Source organism: Microcaecilia unicolor, chromosome 4, assembly GCF_901765095.1.
Source record: "Microcaecilia unicolor chromosome 4, aMicUni1.1, whole genome shotgun sequence".
NCBI classification, from domain to species: domain Eukaryota; kingdom Metazoa; phylum Chordata; class Amphibia; order Gymnophiona; family Siphonopidae; genus Microcaecilia; species Microcaecilia unicolor.
The window spans coordinates 178,506,283-178,520,979 of NC_044034.1; the positions used below are offsets into that span (position 1 = coordinate 178,506,283).

Consider the following 14,697-nt stretch of genomic DNA (forward strand, 5'->3'; position numbering starts at 1 on the left):
TATTCACTTGTTCAGTACCCATGTCTGTTTTATCATTCCCACCTTAAGTAATTCCGTTATCCCTTATTTGTTCTGTTTGGCTGTCTTGATTAGATTGTAAGCTCTGTTGAGCATGGACTGTCTCTTACATGTTCAGTGTACAGTGCTGTGTATGTCTAGTAGCATTATAGAAATGATAAGTAGTAGTAGTAGTAAGACCTTGTGGAAATCATGGAGGGAGGGTAGGCAGGTTGGGCAAAGTGCAATAGTAAATGTAAGACCTAAGAATTCCTGTTCAGAGGTCTAGAAAATACATGAAGCTGGAACAAGCAGAAGCCCTGGGGGGGGGGGGGGGGGGGGGGGGCAGACAGGAAACAAAACCCAGGATAGTACTGATATTCACGCAGTCCTTTGTGTATAAAGGTTGCCCACCCCTGTTCTAGTCTACAGTACCAGCCTTTGTTTTTCTTTTTATTTCCCCATTATCACCCAGGAAAAATTCAGTGTAGCTGTGGCTGCTTTAAAATTAGCCTTGGACCATGTAGACATCAACTCAGGAGAGATATTAAATTCCCCTAACATTAGTTGTGTGTGTTATTCCAGGAGTACATACTACTACTACTACTTATCATTTCTAAAGCGCTACTAGATGTACGCAGCGCTGTACACTCGAACATGAAGAGACAGTCCCTGCTTGACAGAGCTTACAATCTAATTAGGACAGACAGACAGAACAAACAAGAGATAAGGGAATATTAAAGTGAGGATGATAAAATAAGGGTTCTGAACAAGTGAATAAGAGTTAGGAGTTAAAAGCAGCATCAAAAAGGTGGGCTTTTAGCTTAGATTTGAAGACGGCCAGAGATGGAGTTTGACGTACCGGCTCAGGAAGTCTATTCCAGGCATCCTCTATTAACCCCAATAAATCAGAAGCTGAAAGCTCCCATAGGTCCCCATCCACCAGCAAAAGTCCAAACTTATTCAGACCAGAGGTTTGTACTAATGAACATTCTGACTGTAGGACAAATGAATGGGAGAGTTCCATAATAGTATAGATTCTCAGTAGACAATGGCTGACCCCTACCCAGCTTTCCAGACCTTTTATAGGCCATAAAGCTATCAAGGCCTTTCTGAGAAGTTCCGAGAGAAGAGGACATTTCTCTGGTAAGTGAACACTATTTTGCTTTGTGCTTTGGGAACTTAAAGATTGGGGTTTAAAGGAGGAATTGTAGGTTAGTGATAGGCAAAATAAAAATATAAAAAGCAAATTTTAGCGACTAATCTCCATAGTCTTTTCCACTTAGTTTTAAAAACTTTGTACCACAACATTAACAGATAGAATCTATCAGGCACTGCAGGATCTAGTTTAGTCTTCTCTCCCCAACACCCGCCCGCCCACTCCTAGGACAACTCTTCATTTATAGTCAGTTATTGTAATTAGGGTAACAAGCAAGGAGTGCCCTTACAGAGTTTTAAATACATTTCATTACCATCTAAGAAGGAAACACTAAATAAATCATACAATATACTATATAAACTAAAAGACACTTTTATATTAGGCTAATATCCTTAATACTGTAGCAAGTTTAAATTATTGAAAAACTCAAAAACACTAAGATGGAGTCAGCAGTCCAGCAGCGACAGGGGTGCTATGCAGTCTTTTACACTGAGTGTCACATGTATGATTATCTCCTAGTTGGTAAGATGTCATATGTGTGTGCCCGATGCAAAGAACTCCTAGCTCTCAGAGAACATGTCCGTTCTCTTGAGGCTAGAGTAGCAGACTTGGTGGAGCTGAGGGAGACAGAGAGGTACATAGAGGAGACCTACAGGGATGTTGTCGAGAAGTCCCACCTCCAGTCTGGTAGCCCCTGTGCTACCTTGGAGGAGGGAGGTCTCCTAGAAGGAGAGCATCACCCTGGAGAAGTAGGAAGTACTCCTGTAGCCAGGACCTGCCCACCAGGGGATGTGCTATCCTTTCACACCAAGGATATGTCTCCAAGTGCTGCCTGGAAGGGAAAGGTTAGGACAGCTGTTGTAGTTGGCGATTCGATCATTAGGCATATAGATAGCTGGGTGGTTATTGGGCATGAGGATCACCTGGTGACTTGCCTGCCTGGTGCGAAGGTGGTGGACCTAATGCGTCACCTAGATAGGATATTAGATAGTGCTGTCTTGGTACATGTGGGTACCAATGACATAAGAAAATGTGGGAGAGAGGTTCTGGAAGCCAAATTTAGGCTGTTAGGTAGAAAGCTCAAATCCAGATCCTCTAGGGTAGCATTTTCTGAAATGCTACCCGTTCCACGCGCAGGGCCCAAGAGACAGGCAGAGCTCCAGAGTCTCAATGTGTGAATGAGACGATGGTGCAGGGAGGAGAGTTTTAGATTTGTTAGGAACTGGGCCACATTCTGGGGAAGGGGAAGCCTATTCCGAAAGGATGGGCTCCACCTTAACCAGGGTGGGACCAGGCTGTTGGCATCGGCATTTAAAAAGGAGATAGAGCAGCTTTTAAAATAGAAATGTTACCTCAGAACATCGACGGCATCGGAAACTTCATCGATTGTATGGACCCAATCCCGGGTGAACACCCAGCGGACAGATTCTGGACAAGCTTCTCTCCACTCACTGCTGAAACAGTCAACCAAGCGACCAACAGGTTCTCCAGGACTCACTGTAAATTGGATATCTGCCCCAATTACCTATTAAAATCCGCTCCCCGCCGCTTCATAACAGACCTCACATCCCACCTAAACTACATGCTTCAACATGGTCTCTTCCCTAAGGAAAACGGCAACATCCTACTCACCCCAATACCAAAAGATACCAAGAAAAAAACAAACGATATCAGCAACTACCGCCCAGTAGCATCAATCCCACTGGTAGTCAAGCTGATGGAAAGCATGGTAACCAAACATGTAACTGACTACATTAACAAATTCACAGTACTGCATGAATCAGAATCAGGATTTCGTTCCAACCACAGCACTGAAACAGTACTAATTACTCTCCTAGCCAAATTCAAACAAGAAATTGCAACAGGCAAAAGCGTACTTCTCCTACAATTCGACATGTCTAGTGCGTTCGACATGGTAAACCACAACATACTACTAAGCATCCTAGAATACTTTGGGATTAGTGGAAGTGTACTTAGCTGGATCAAGGGTTTCCTCGCTACCAGAGCACATCAAGTGAAATCAAATTCGAACATATCATCACCATGGAAAGCAGACTGTGGAGTACCTCAAGGATCACCACTATCACCACTTCTTTTCAACCTAATGATGACCCCATTAGCCAAGTCCTTTCCAATCAAGGCCTTAACCCGTTCATATATGCAGATGATGTCACAATATACATCCCTTACAAACATGATCTTTCAGAAATCACCAAAGAAATCAAACTCAGCCTGAACATCATGAACTCATGGGCAAATGCATTTCAACTAAAACTTAACACAGAAAAAACCCACAGTCTCATCCTCTCATCTCAATATAACATGAACAAACCCACCAACATAACCGTCCCAGACTACACCCTCCCTATCTCAGACAGCCTGAAAATTCTCGGAGTTACAATCGACCGAAACCTCACACTAGAGAGCCAAGTGAAAACTACAATGAAGAAAATGCTCTACTCAATGTGGAAGCTCAAACAAGTGAAACCTTTTTTCCCGAGGGAAATATTTCGCAACTTGGTACAATCCATGGTACTAAGCCATTTGGACTACTGGAATGGAATCTATGCGGGATGCAAAGAACAAATCATAAAGAAACTCCATCTCAAAACACAGCAGCCAGGCTTATATTTGTAAAAACGAGATTCGAAAGCGCCAAACCCCTACGAGAAAAACTGTACTGGCTCCCAATCAAAGAACATATTGCGTTCAAAATCTGCACCTTGGTTCATAAAATCATCTATGGAGAAGCCCTGGGATACATGACAGACCTCATAGACCTACCAACCAGAAACACATTAAAATCAACACGAACATACCTAAATCTCCATCACCCAAGCTGCAAAGGTCTCAAATACAAATCAACCTATGCATCCAGCTTCTTCTATATAAGCACACAACTATGGAACGCAATACCAAACACCGTGAGAACAACATATGACCACCTGAACTTCCGGAAACTACTAAAAACTACCTTCTTCAAAAAGGCATACCCCAATGATCCAACTTAAATGCCTTAACCCAGCAGCACAACAAAACCAAAGCTCATACTGGACATAACTTAACTCTTCCTCCTTACGATTCCCCAATGTGTCTCTCACATATGAACGTTACTTTACCACAACCTCACTCTGTATTTGTTCAAACTGGCATTGGTGATCGCCTCTACGGTACTATGTAAGCCACATTGAGGCTGCAAACAGGTGGGAAAATTGTGGGATACAAATGTAACAAAAAAAATAAAAATAAATACTTAAATTCATCAACCACTGGAACTGTGACACCACACAACTGGATAGATATACCTTTCTAGCTTAGCTGTAATCCAGCAAGCCACAGTCTTTGTCATATTCCACACCATTCGATTTCTCCTTTCTCCGCTGCCCTCCCCACCCATCCATGTCAAGCGATTCTCCTTTGCCCCTATCATCACCCTCTCTCCAACCAAGGACAGATTTCCTGGAAACAGCACTGGATAGGACCAGATCAGTTTTGGGCGAAACCCGCAAAGCCAGTAAAATATCATCAGCATTAACATTAGGATTAATTCCAAACTGATCAACCAAAGCTAACAAAGGTCTGAGAAAAACATTAAAAAGAATCGGGGATAAAGATGACCCCTAGGGTACTGCACAGTCAAAACCACATGAGGAAGAGGTGTGTAAGTCCTGTATTACTGAAAAAAATCAATCTGCAAAAAGCTCTGAAACCTGTTCCATACTATCCCTGTCAACCCTATAGCCCTTAATTGGGACAACAACAAAGAGTGGTCAATAACATCAAATGTTGAAGCAAGATGTAAGGATATAACCAAGACAAATCTTTCTCTCCCTCCTCTTTATTTGTTATTTTCAAAGAGCTGACATGCCAAATAAATTCTTTGAATGAGAGAGAAAGTGTTCCTGCTGCTTAACTTGCTGTTCACAATATTTTAGGTTATAAATCCTGAAAACTCTGTGCTGCCCCGGTGTGACCGAAGTCTGTGAACTGTTATAACTTCAAGGATGCCCCAGCACTTAATTTGCATCAGCTGTTTGTGATTTTCCTTAAAGTCAAGCCCTGATCCTTAAAAAATGGTTAGATGGTGGAACATTGACCCCTGTTATTAGGTTCATCTTCTTAGCTAACTAAGGATACAGAGTGTTTGTCTGTGGCATCAAATACTCAAAGGCTAAAGTGTTGAAAGGAGGGGAAGAGCCTTTAAAATGTCTTTGTGATCATTAATCCTGGCATCCTGTTGGGCCTCTCTTTTGCATCAGAAAAGCTTCCACAGTATTTTGTTTAAAAAACAGCTGCATGAGGTTTAGGAATGGGTTTTTAATGGTCATTGAGGACAAACAAAGGCTCCGGCTATGAAAATGAAGTCTACTGGAGGCTACTGGTTCCTTTGTCTGTCTGAAGCAAAAACAAGCAGCTTACTAGAAAAGCAGAAGAGAATTCCCCACACTGAGATTTTCATGTAACTTTTGTCATTTTGAAAATCTATGAAAGAACAAGATGGAATGATCACTGTGCAGGTAACATGCTTTGGTGAAATCTGTGAAATGCGGTATCTGGAACTGCTCAGGCTAGTTCCCCATTTTGTCTCTTAATTGAATATCTTCCTTTATCACACTTTTATGGCCCCTTTTACCAAGGGGCCCTGTGGTGGCATCGGCACTTGGATTTGCCGCGTTTTACTGCATCTGGTAAAAGGCTTTAAAAAAAATAGGGAAATGGCTATGTGGTAAGATTAACACTTACCATGTGGCTGTTTCCTTGGGGAGCCCTTATCGCCACTTATTTAGGAAGCGGTAAGGGCTCTTGCGCTAACCTGGCGGTAAGCCTCTGGCGCTAAAAATATTTAAATATTTTTCAAGCGCTGGAAAGAGTGGGCTTGCTGCGCCTTTGTAAAAAGGGCCCATTAGTTTCTTTTTAAATAAATAAAAACATTGTTTCTCTTTAAGGTTCCTTTTTAGCTGAAACATTTAGAATTGTAAACTGAAAACCCTTCTGAAGCGCTCTATATCGAGTTATTCTATAAGTCTAAAAACACCAGTGACAGTGTCCTCAAAGCTTCATCTGTTTTCTAAATTGATTCCCTTTTCCTAGGTCTTCATTCAGTGATAGGGCCACTTGTAGGGTGGGGGAGGAGAAGGCGGGGTACAGCTGATATGGTTGTCAAGAGTCTGGCAAATCAATATCAACATAATTTATTCTGTAGCTGGAGAGGTTAAAGCATGTTACAACAGGTCAGAAGAAATCTATGGCATCAGAATATATACATCACAAAAAATCAGGAAGAACAAATCCACAAACCAAGTTAAACCTTAAACTCACTATATTAAACTTGGGTTCAAAATAATTTATCTTTTTTTATTTTTATGTATGCACTTTAAAAAATATACTATAAAGTGTTTTAAATTATTTTAAATGTGCTCAGACCATACCGTTTACACCCATTATATCCCCAAGAGGAATATGTGGTGGTGTCACAATGGAACCATCATTGCACATATGATGTTCCACCTCCTAATATTTGTGTATGTACATAAGCTGAGCCCAAGTAGATCTTAATCACCGGTGTATGCGTATATTTATAATACATATGTATAAGTCATAAACTACTCACATTAAATATTGCTAGACTTGAGCTCAAACCTCCACCCATAAATTATGGTGCTTTCCTTATTACCATCTAATACATGGATAATAAAACATACCATTCAACATTTGTTTGAACCTAAAGGAAGGTAAATGTTAATTCATGACACCCTGATCTCACTTCCCCCACATATCTTACATAAACCAACCCACAATGCGATATACACCCATATTCACATAATTATTTCACTTCCCTTGGGGTATATTGTGCTCGTGCTTGTGCTTCATTAAAATCACATATCATTCATCCATTCCAATCTTGCCATCAAACAGAAAGTTACACCAGTTCAAAGTTTTAAATAAAGCAGAATACTACAAGTCAGAAATCTGTGTCATAAATACACCAGAATAAATACAGTATTTCAGAGTTTATATCAATATCATAAATAAAAAGTTACAGGTCATAAATCTACAACATGAATACACTAGAATAAATACAATATAAAGTTACAACAGTTCAAAGTTTATATCGTAAATAGAACAGAAAGATACAAGTCAGAAATCTACACCATAAACATATCAGAATAAATATACTAGAAAATTGCAATAATTCAAAGTTTATATCATAAATAGAACAGAAAGTATATCTATATGATGATTGCCAAACACCCTGACGGATCTTATCTGCGATAATATATGCCTTGCAAATGTATCTAGGTAATAGCAAAGATAAATGCCAGAATACATTCTTTTCTTGGATTTGGATTGAATTACTTATCTTTATTATAAATATAAACTCAAATTCAAGGTTACATATTACAAGTATGGTAGGTATTTGCAATTTAAATTTTGTATCTGAGGCAAAGGAAAGTTAAGTGATTTCCCAAGGTTACTAGGAGCACCAGTAGGAAAAGGAGTTGAACCCTGGTAGCTCACAGCCTGCTGTACTAACCATTAGGCTAATCCTGCATGCTAATATTATAAGGGTTAGAGTATCAAAGCTATCTTGTTACCTAACTATGGAGTTAGGCAGCTAGATTTGTGGCTTTGAAAATTTACTACCACTGGAAGGTTTGTGGAGTCAGCATTAGTTTAGCTGGTTAATGCTCATTTTCATCTTTAGATAGCTACATCAATGCATAGGGATAGCTGACTTCACTCTAGCTGGTTAGATTTATAAAAAGTTTAATCTTAACTGGTTAGATGGCTACTGAAAATGATCTGATTGATAGCTAGCTAAGCATGGCTCGCTGTGTTGGCTTTCAACTTCTTTTGGAAAATTGCCCATATACTTACCAAAAGCCAGCAAAGTGTTTGTATATTTAGGCAGCAACCCAGGAGAGCAGTGCCATAGTAGAGAAATATACTTCAAAGTTTGATTTTTTTAATACATTTTTCTCTTGTTAGTCAGCTGCAGTGTTGGAACATACTACAGTGGGGAGCAGGGACGGTGCATTTTATGCCCCAGTGGAACATACCAAGATGAGGAAGGGCAGATAACATGTGAGACTTGCCCATTTCACGAAAACCATGCGGCTCCAAAGACTGTGGGTGCTCGGAACATTTCAGAATGTGGTGGTAAGCTTGGACTATCTTACACAGGGCGGGTCTGTGGTTGGAAATAAAATCATGTTATCCCACCAGTGGTATTTGTATGTGGGATTTCATTTCAGTCCTGTGTTTGCATGAAATGAAATTGAGTCTCTCTTACAGTACTTTGTTCAGGTACCGGTTTTGTTTTGCAAAGGCTATGTGTTACAGCTTTTACAGGTGCGCAAGTAAAATATTGAGGACTAGATTCAATAAGTAGCACCCAAAGTTAGGCACCAGGATGATCCATGCTAAGCTAGTATTCTGTAAAGGGTGCTCTGCGTAGACTTTTCTTTATAAAATACTATCTTAGTGTACATTTCCCTCTGAATTCTATATAGCACGACTGAAATTGCGTGCACAAATCTGGTCGTATTCTGGATTTGCAAGCACAATGTAATTATTTAACAAGCCAATCAGTACCGATAATTGGCAGTTAACAAGCAATTATTGATACTAATAGGCATTAATTAGAATTTACGCACGCAACTTACTAGACATATTCTGTAAAGTGGTGCGTGTAAATTCAAATGCTCACTGCCAAAAGGGGGGCATGGCCATGGACGTGTAATAGGAGGGCCGTGGGCATTCAGAAAATCTACACGCAGGGTTATAGAATACACATACTCCGCACCTAACTTAGGCACCAGTATTTATACCAACTTTTACTTGGTGTAAATGGATGCGCCTAGAGTTAGGCACAGGCATGGCCACTAGGTATATTCTATAAACCAGCTAGGCGTATTCTATAAACTGCGCCTAAATCTAGGCAGGGTTTACAGAATACACCTAGGCGGAAATGTTTTTGGTTCCAATTTTTCAGGTACCATGTATAGAATCTAGTCCTTAATGTCTAACTTTGGGCGCAAGCCTAATACCTTCCAAAGGCTGGTGTAAATGCTGGCACCCAACCAATGGCAGCTAGGCAGGCAAATGCCTAATTTCTAGGAACGCCCCTGCCGTCATCTACTACGTTACTATGACCCACATATGCCCCTCCCATGGCCACACCCACTTTGGAGTTTTGTGCTATAAAATTTAGGTGTGCATGTTATAGAATAGCGCATAGGGCATATCCATGCATAACTCCTATTTACTGCCGATTAAATGCTTGTTAACAGCAATAATTAGTGTATGCCTTGGTCTGGGATCCACACCCAAATTTGAGCGACCTGTACAGAATCCGGGGGTAAGGCCTTTGGACTTAGGAGTTTCCTACAGACAAAATGGAAGGACTTTTTTTTCTTTTTCTGAAATTGAGTCTTGTATGTGAATAAAGAGCAAGTAAAGTGGGCACATGCACCAGATGGCAAACTCAGGGCACAGGAAGATCTGCAGACATATTTGATCAATATAATGAGATTACATCAGTGGCGTACCAAGGGGGGGGGCGGTGGGGCGGTCCGCCCCGGGTGTCGGCGGGTGGGGGGGTGCTCCGTCGTCTCCTGCTACCACCCTGCGTTTTTTTTTTTAATCCATTCAGCGAGCGACGCAGGCAGCGCCTCGTGTCTGCCCTGCTGTGTGCTGTCAAAAAAGAAAATCGCTTCGCCAGCGTCGGGCCTTCTCTCGCTATGTCCCACCCTCGAGGAAATAGGAAGTTACCTCAAAAGTGGGCGGGACATAGCGAGAGAAGGCCCGACGCCGGCAAAGCGATTTTCTTTTTTGACAGCACACAGCAGTGCAGACAAGAGGCGCTGCCTGCGTCGCTGCATGGATTTAAAAAAAAAAAATTCGCAGGATGGTGGCAGGAGAAGAGGGCTCTGTCGCTCTCCACGGAGGGGGGGGCTCAGATGGGAGAAGGAGGTGGGGAGCAGAGGGGAGAAGGGAATTGGGGAGGGGTGAGGGGAGCTCAGAGGGGTTCGCAGAAGGGAACTGGGGAGGGGTGGGGGAGCTCAGAGGGGCTCGCAAAGGGGAGAAGGGAATTTGGGGAGGGGTGGGGGAGCTCAGAGGGGTTCGCAGAAGGGAGAAGGGAACTGGGGAGGGGTGGGGGAGCTCAGAGGGGTTCACAGAGGGGAGAAGGGAACTGGGGAGGGGTGGGGAGCTCAGAGGGGTTCGCAGAGGGTTGAAGGGAACGGGAGGGGTGGGGGAGCTCAGAGGGGTTCGCAGAAGGGAGAAGGGAATTGGGGAGGGTGGGGGAGCTCAGAGGGGTTCGCAGAAGGGAGAAGGGAATTGGGGAGGGGTGGGGGGGAACTCAGGGGTTCGCAGAAGGGAGAAGGGAACTGGGGAGGGGTGGGGGGAGCTCAGAGGGGTTCGCAGAAGGGAGAAGGGAACTGGGGAGGGGTGGGGGAGCTCAGAGGGGTTCGCAGAGGGGAGAAGGGAATTTGGGGAGGGGTGGGGGAGCTCAGAGGGGTTCGCAGAAGGGAGAAGGGAACTGGGGAGGGGTGCGGGAGCTCAGAGGGGTTCGCAGAGGGGAGAAGGGAACTGGGGAGGGGTTGGGGAGCTCAGAGGGGTTCGCAGAGGGTTGAAGGGAACTGGGGAGGGTTGGAGGAGCTCAGAGGGGTTTGCAGAAGGGAGAAGGGAATTAGGGAGGGGTGGGGGAGCTCAGAGGGGTTCGCAGAAGGGAGAAGGGAATTGGGGAGGGGTGGGGGGAACTCAGAGGGGTTCACAGAAGGGAGAAGGGAACTGGGGAGGGGTGGGGGGAGCTCAGAGGGGTTCGCAGAAGGGAGAAGGGAACTGGGGAGGGGTGGGGGAGCTCAGAGGGGTTCGCAGAGGGGAGAAGGGAATTTGGGGAGGGGTGGGGGAGCTCAGAGGGGTTCGCAGAAGGGAGAAGGGAACTGGGGAGGGGTGGGGGAGCTCAGAGGGGTTCGCAGAGGGGAGAAGGGAACTGGGGAGGGGTGGGGGAGCTCAGAGGGGTTCGCAGAGGGTTGAAGGGAACTGGGAAGGGGTGGGGGAGCTCAGAGGGGTTCGCAGAAGGGAGAAGGGAACTGGGGAGGGGTGGGGGGAGCTCAGAGGGGTTCACAGAAGGGAGAAGGGAACTGGGGAGGGGTGGGGAGCTCAGAGGGGTTCGCAGAGAGGACAAGGGAACTGGGGAGGGGTGGGGGAGCTGAGAGGGGTGCTCACAGGGGAGAAGGGGATTGGGGAGGGGTGGGGGTGCTCAGAGGGGAGAAGGGGTCTGAAGCTGGAACTGGGGTCCGACAAGGGGGCAGGAGAGAGAATGGGTCCATGCCTGGGGCAGGTGGGAGAATGGGTCTGGGGCTGAAAAGGGGGGTTGCAAAGCATGTGGTGGATGAAGGGGGCTGGAACTGGGGGCTGAAAAGGAGGGTATTTGGGATAAGGGGGCTAGTGCTAGAACTGTGGGCTGAAACGGGGCAGGGGCTGAAACTGTGGGCTTTAAAGGGGACAGGGAGAACTGGCTGGGGCTGAAGCTCAGGACTGGTGAGAGAAAAGGGCTGGGGTTGAAACTAGGGGCTGAAAAGGGGACAGGGAGAAGTGGCTGGGGGCTGAAGCTCAGGACTGATGGGAGAAAAGGGCTGGGGACTGGTGGGATAGTGGGGCTGAAAAGGGGGGCCGGTGGGAGATGTGGGCTGGGGCTGGAACTAGGGGCAGGTGGAACTGGGGGCTGAAAAGGGGGGGCAGAGAGAGAGGGGACAACAGACCCTGGAAGGAAGTGGGGAGCATGAGGGAGGGCAGACCCTGGATGGATGGGAGAGGGAGGACAGACGGATTGAAGGGGCAGAGAGAAAGGTCAGATGGTGGGTGGAAGGGGGAGAGAGAAAGAGGGCAGAATGGGGCAAATGGTGGATGGAAGGGAGAGAGAGGGCAGACAGTGGATGGAAGGGACATTAGAGAGAGGGCAGACACTGGATGGCAGAGAGAGAGCAAAGACAGATCCTGGATGGAAGGAAGACAGTGAAAAGAAGATGAGGAAAGCAGAAACCAGAGACAACAAACTGTAAATATATATTTTTATTATTTTGCTTTAGGATATAGTATTGTAGCTGTGTTGTTTATAAATAGAACATGTAAATAAGGTAATCTTTTTATTGGACTAATTTTAATACATTTTGACTTAACTTTCAGAGAACAAAACCCCCTTCCTCAGGTCAGGATAAGATACTGTAACAGCACTATACTGTACTGACCTGAGGAAGGAGATTTTGGCCTCTGGAAGCTAAATGTATTAGTCCAGTAAAATGGTATTATTTTATTTTCTGTATTTGTTTTATTTCTATTTGTTAATTTGTAAAGTGGTGATTGGTATTTGTTAGTTTTTTCAAATTTACATCTGCTGTCTTTATATTTAGCACAGTACTAGGGGACATTTTCTGTTTCTGTGGTGTTGCATTGTATGCAGAGTCTGGCATCGGGGGTTCAGTTTAATTTTTGTCTAAATAGAAAGTTTATGATTACTTATTCTATAGTGGATTAGGGTGTATCTGTGTTTGTGAAAAAGACATGGCTTTCGGTTGGCATTGACTGTGCAGGATCGACGATCTGTACTATTCTGTCTGGTTTCGTTTTACAATAGGTGAATTGATGTTCTAGTGCTCACTGTAGTGTTTAAGATGCTTTCCTTTTCCTTGTGTGACTCGTAGAAATGACTGCTTATGGTATGGTAGAATTGCTCTATAGGTCCTGAGTGTTTTGTATTCTCGGTATGCCTAATACTGGATTTGGGGGGGGGGGGGGTGTTAAAAAATGACCGGCCCCGGGTGTCAACTACCCTAGGTACGCCACTGGATTACATGATATGAAAATTAAATACTAATTGCTCTGGAGTAAGATTGTTAAGCCGAATAAAGTAAATACTCTCTGCTAGCTGAAAGCTACAGGGTTCACATTTCACACATAGACCACTGCATGATGTGCTCACACTGTGCTGATTAAAACAAATTCAGAGCCGGAGACAAGCCAGTCAGCTGAGCACTCTTTCCAGGCAATATTTGGCCCGTGGTAGGCAGTGTTTTTCTAAACTTCTAACTGCTGCAGGCTAAATTAGACCCAGATATTTAGTGTCGGCACTGTACCCTCTAAGCTGAACAGAAGTCCTCCAACTGCATTGCTACCAGTAGGGGGTGGTACTTCAAAATAGTATCTTCAATAGCTATTAAAAATGCGATAGTGAAACAGCATCCTCCACTGGCAGGACTGTAGACAGAGGACTCTTGCTCAGCTTAGAGGGAACAGTGGTGCCGGCCCATATCCAGGTACTGGCATCAAATATTCAGGTCTTCGGCAGCTCCCAGCAGCTATCCGTTTATTGCTGATATTCAGTGCTGGCTCTTGGATAACTATATGGGCAAGTTAGGACTGCTATGTTAGCAAAACTGCAAGTTTCATGTCAAGTTATACCTGCCCGACATTCCTTGGGTGAATTCCTTCATAAAGGTAGACAATAAATATGTATTAGGACCTACTTGCACAAATAGTTATTAACACTGAATATCAGCAGTGCCTGGATAACTTTCACCCCATGACCACTCCCACATTAACTGGCTGGTGCTGTGGTAGTCACATATGATGTTCCATGACACTATCCAGTTGAGTGCAGTTTTTTTTGTTGTTGTTGTTGTTACATTTGTACCCCGTGCTTTCCCACTCATGGCAGGCTCAATGTGGTTTATATGGGGCAATGGAGGGTTAAGTGACTTGCCCATAGTCACAAGGAGCTGCCTGTGTCTGAAGTGGGAATTGAACTCAGTTCCCCAGGACCAAAGTCCACCACCCTAACCACTAGGCCACTCCTCCAGGTGGGGAGTCAGTTAGCAGGAGTTACCTGGTCAGGAGACACTACTCCCATTGAATATCAAGCTCTTGGTGTCTGGCTTTGGGCTAGAAATGTTGAACTGTTCCTGAGGTGGTGCAGTAAGTGTCTGGAGTGCTATGTCCACTTCCAGTAGCAGCATTTCAGAAGACATACAGGCAAAGAGGAAGTGGTCCAAAAAAGAGCTGCCAAAATGTAGGGACATGCACACTGGTCATGTTTTGTTTTGGACAGTCTTTCTGCAATTTTGTTTTGTTCAGCTTATTTTTATTTTGTTTTATTTTCATCCTGACTCTGCACTCTGAAAAGTAAACAAAAAAATGTGAATTTCTTTGAGGTTGTTTTGGGTTTATTATGAAAGAACGGTTCACAGAAGAAAACAAATTAGTACTCAGGAAAATCAATACAACATAATTTTCTCAGTATACTAGAAAATTTCAAATCATGTTATACAATAATTAAAGAGTAATATTTGGAGAGAAACCAAGATTTAAGAAATGTCTGAAATCTGAGATAATTAGTCTCCATTCGGATAATAGAAAACAAGGCATTCCAAATAGGGACAACAGGTAGCGTAAATAATCTTTTAGTCATAGTTAATAGCACAGGTTTTTGATAATGGGGAAACTGCAATTTATTAGTCCATGCAAGATCTTAAAAACAA

The 14,697-nt window shown here is 43.9% G+C and overlaps 1 protein-coding gene across 1 annotated transcript in view; it reads left to right on the forward strand.

The window, feature by feature from the left end:
• SCUBE2 (signal peptide, CUB domain and EGF like domain containing 2) overlaps window positions 1–14,697 on the forward strand; it is a 283,319-nt gene that overhangs the window by 212,684 nt on the left and 55,938 nt on the right. Inside the window, exon 17 of the mRNA XM_030201013.1 lies at window positions 8,147–8,317. Within this exon, the coding sequence (XP_030056873.1) occupies window positions 8,147–8,317 (171 nt within the window). The remainder of the gene's footprint in view (window positions 1–8,146; window positions 8,318–14,697) is intronic.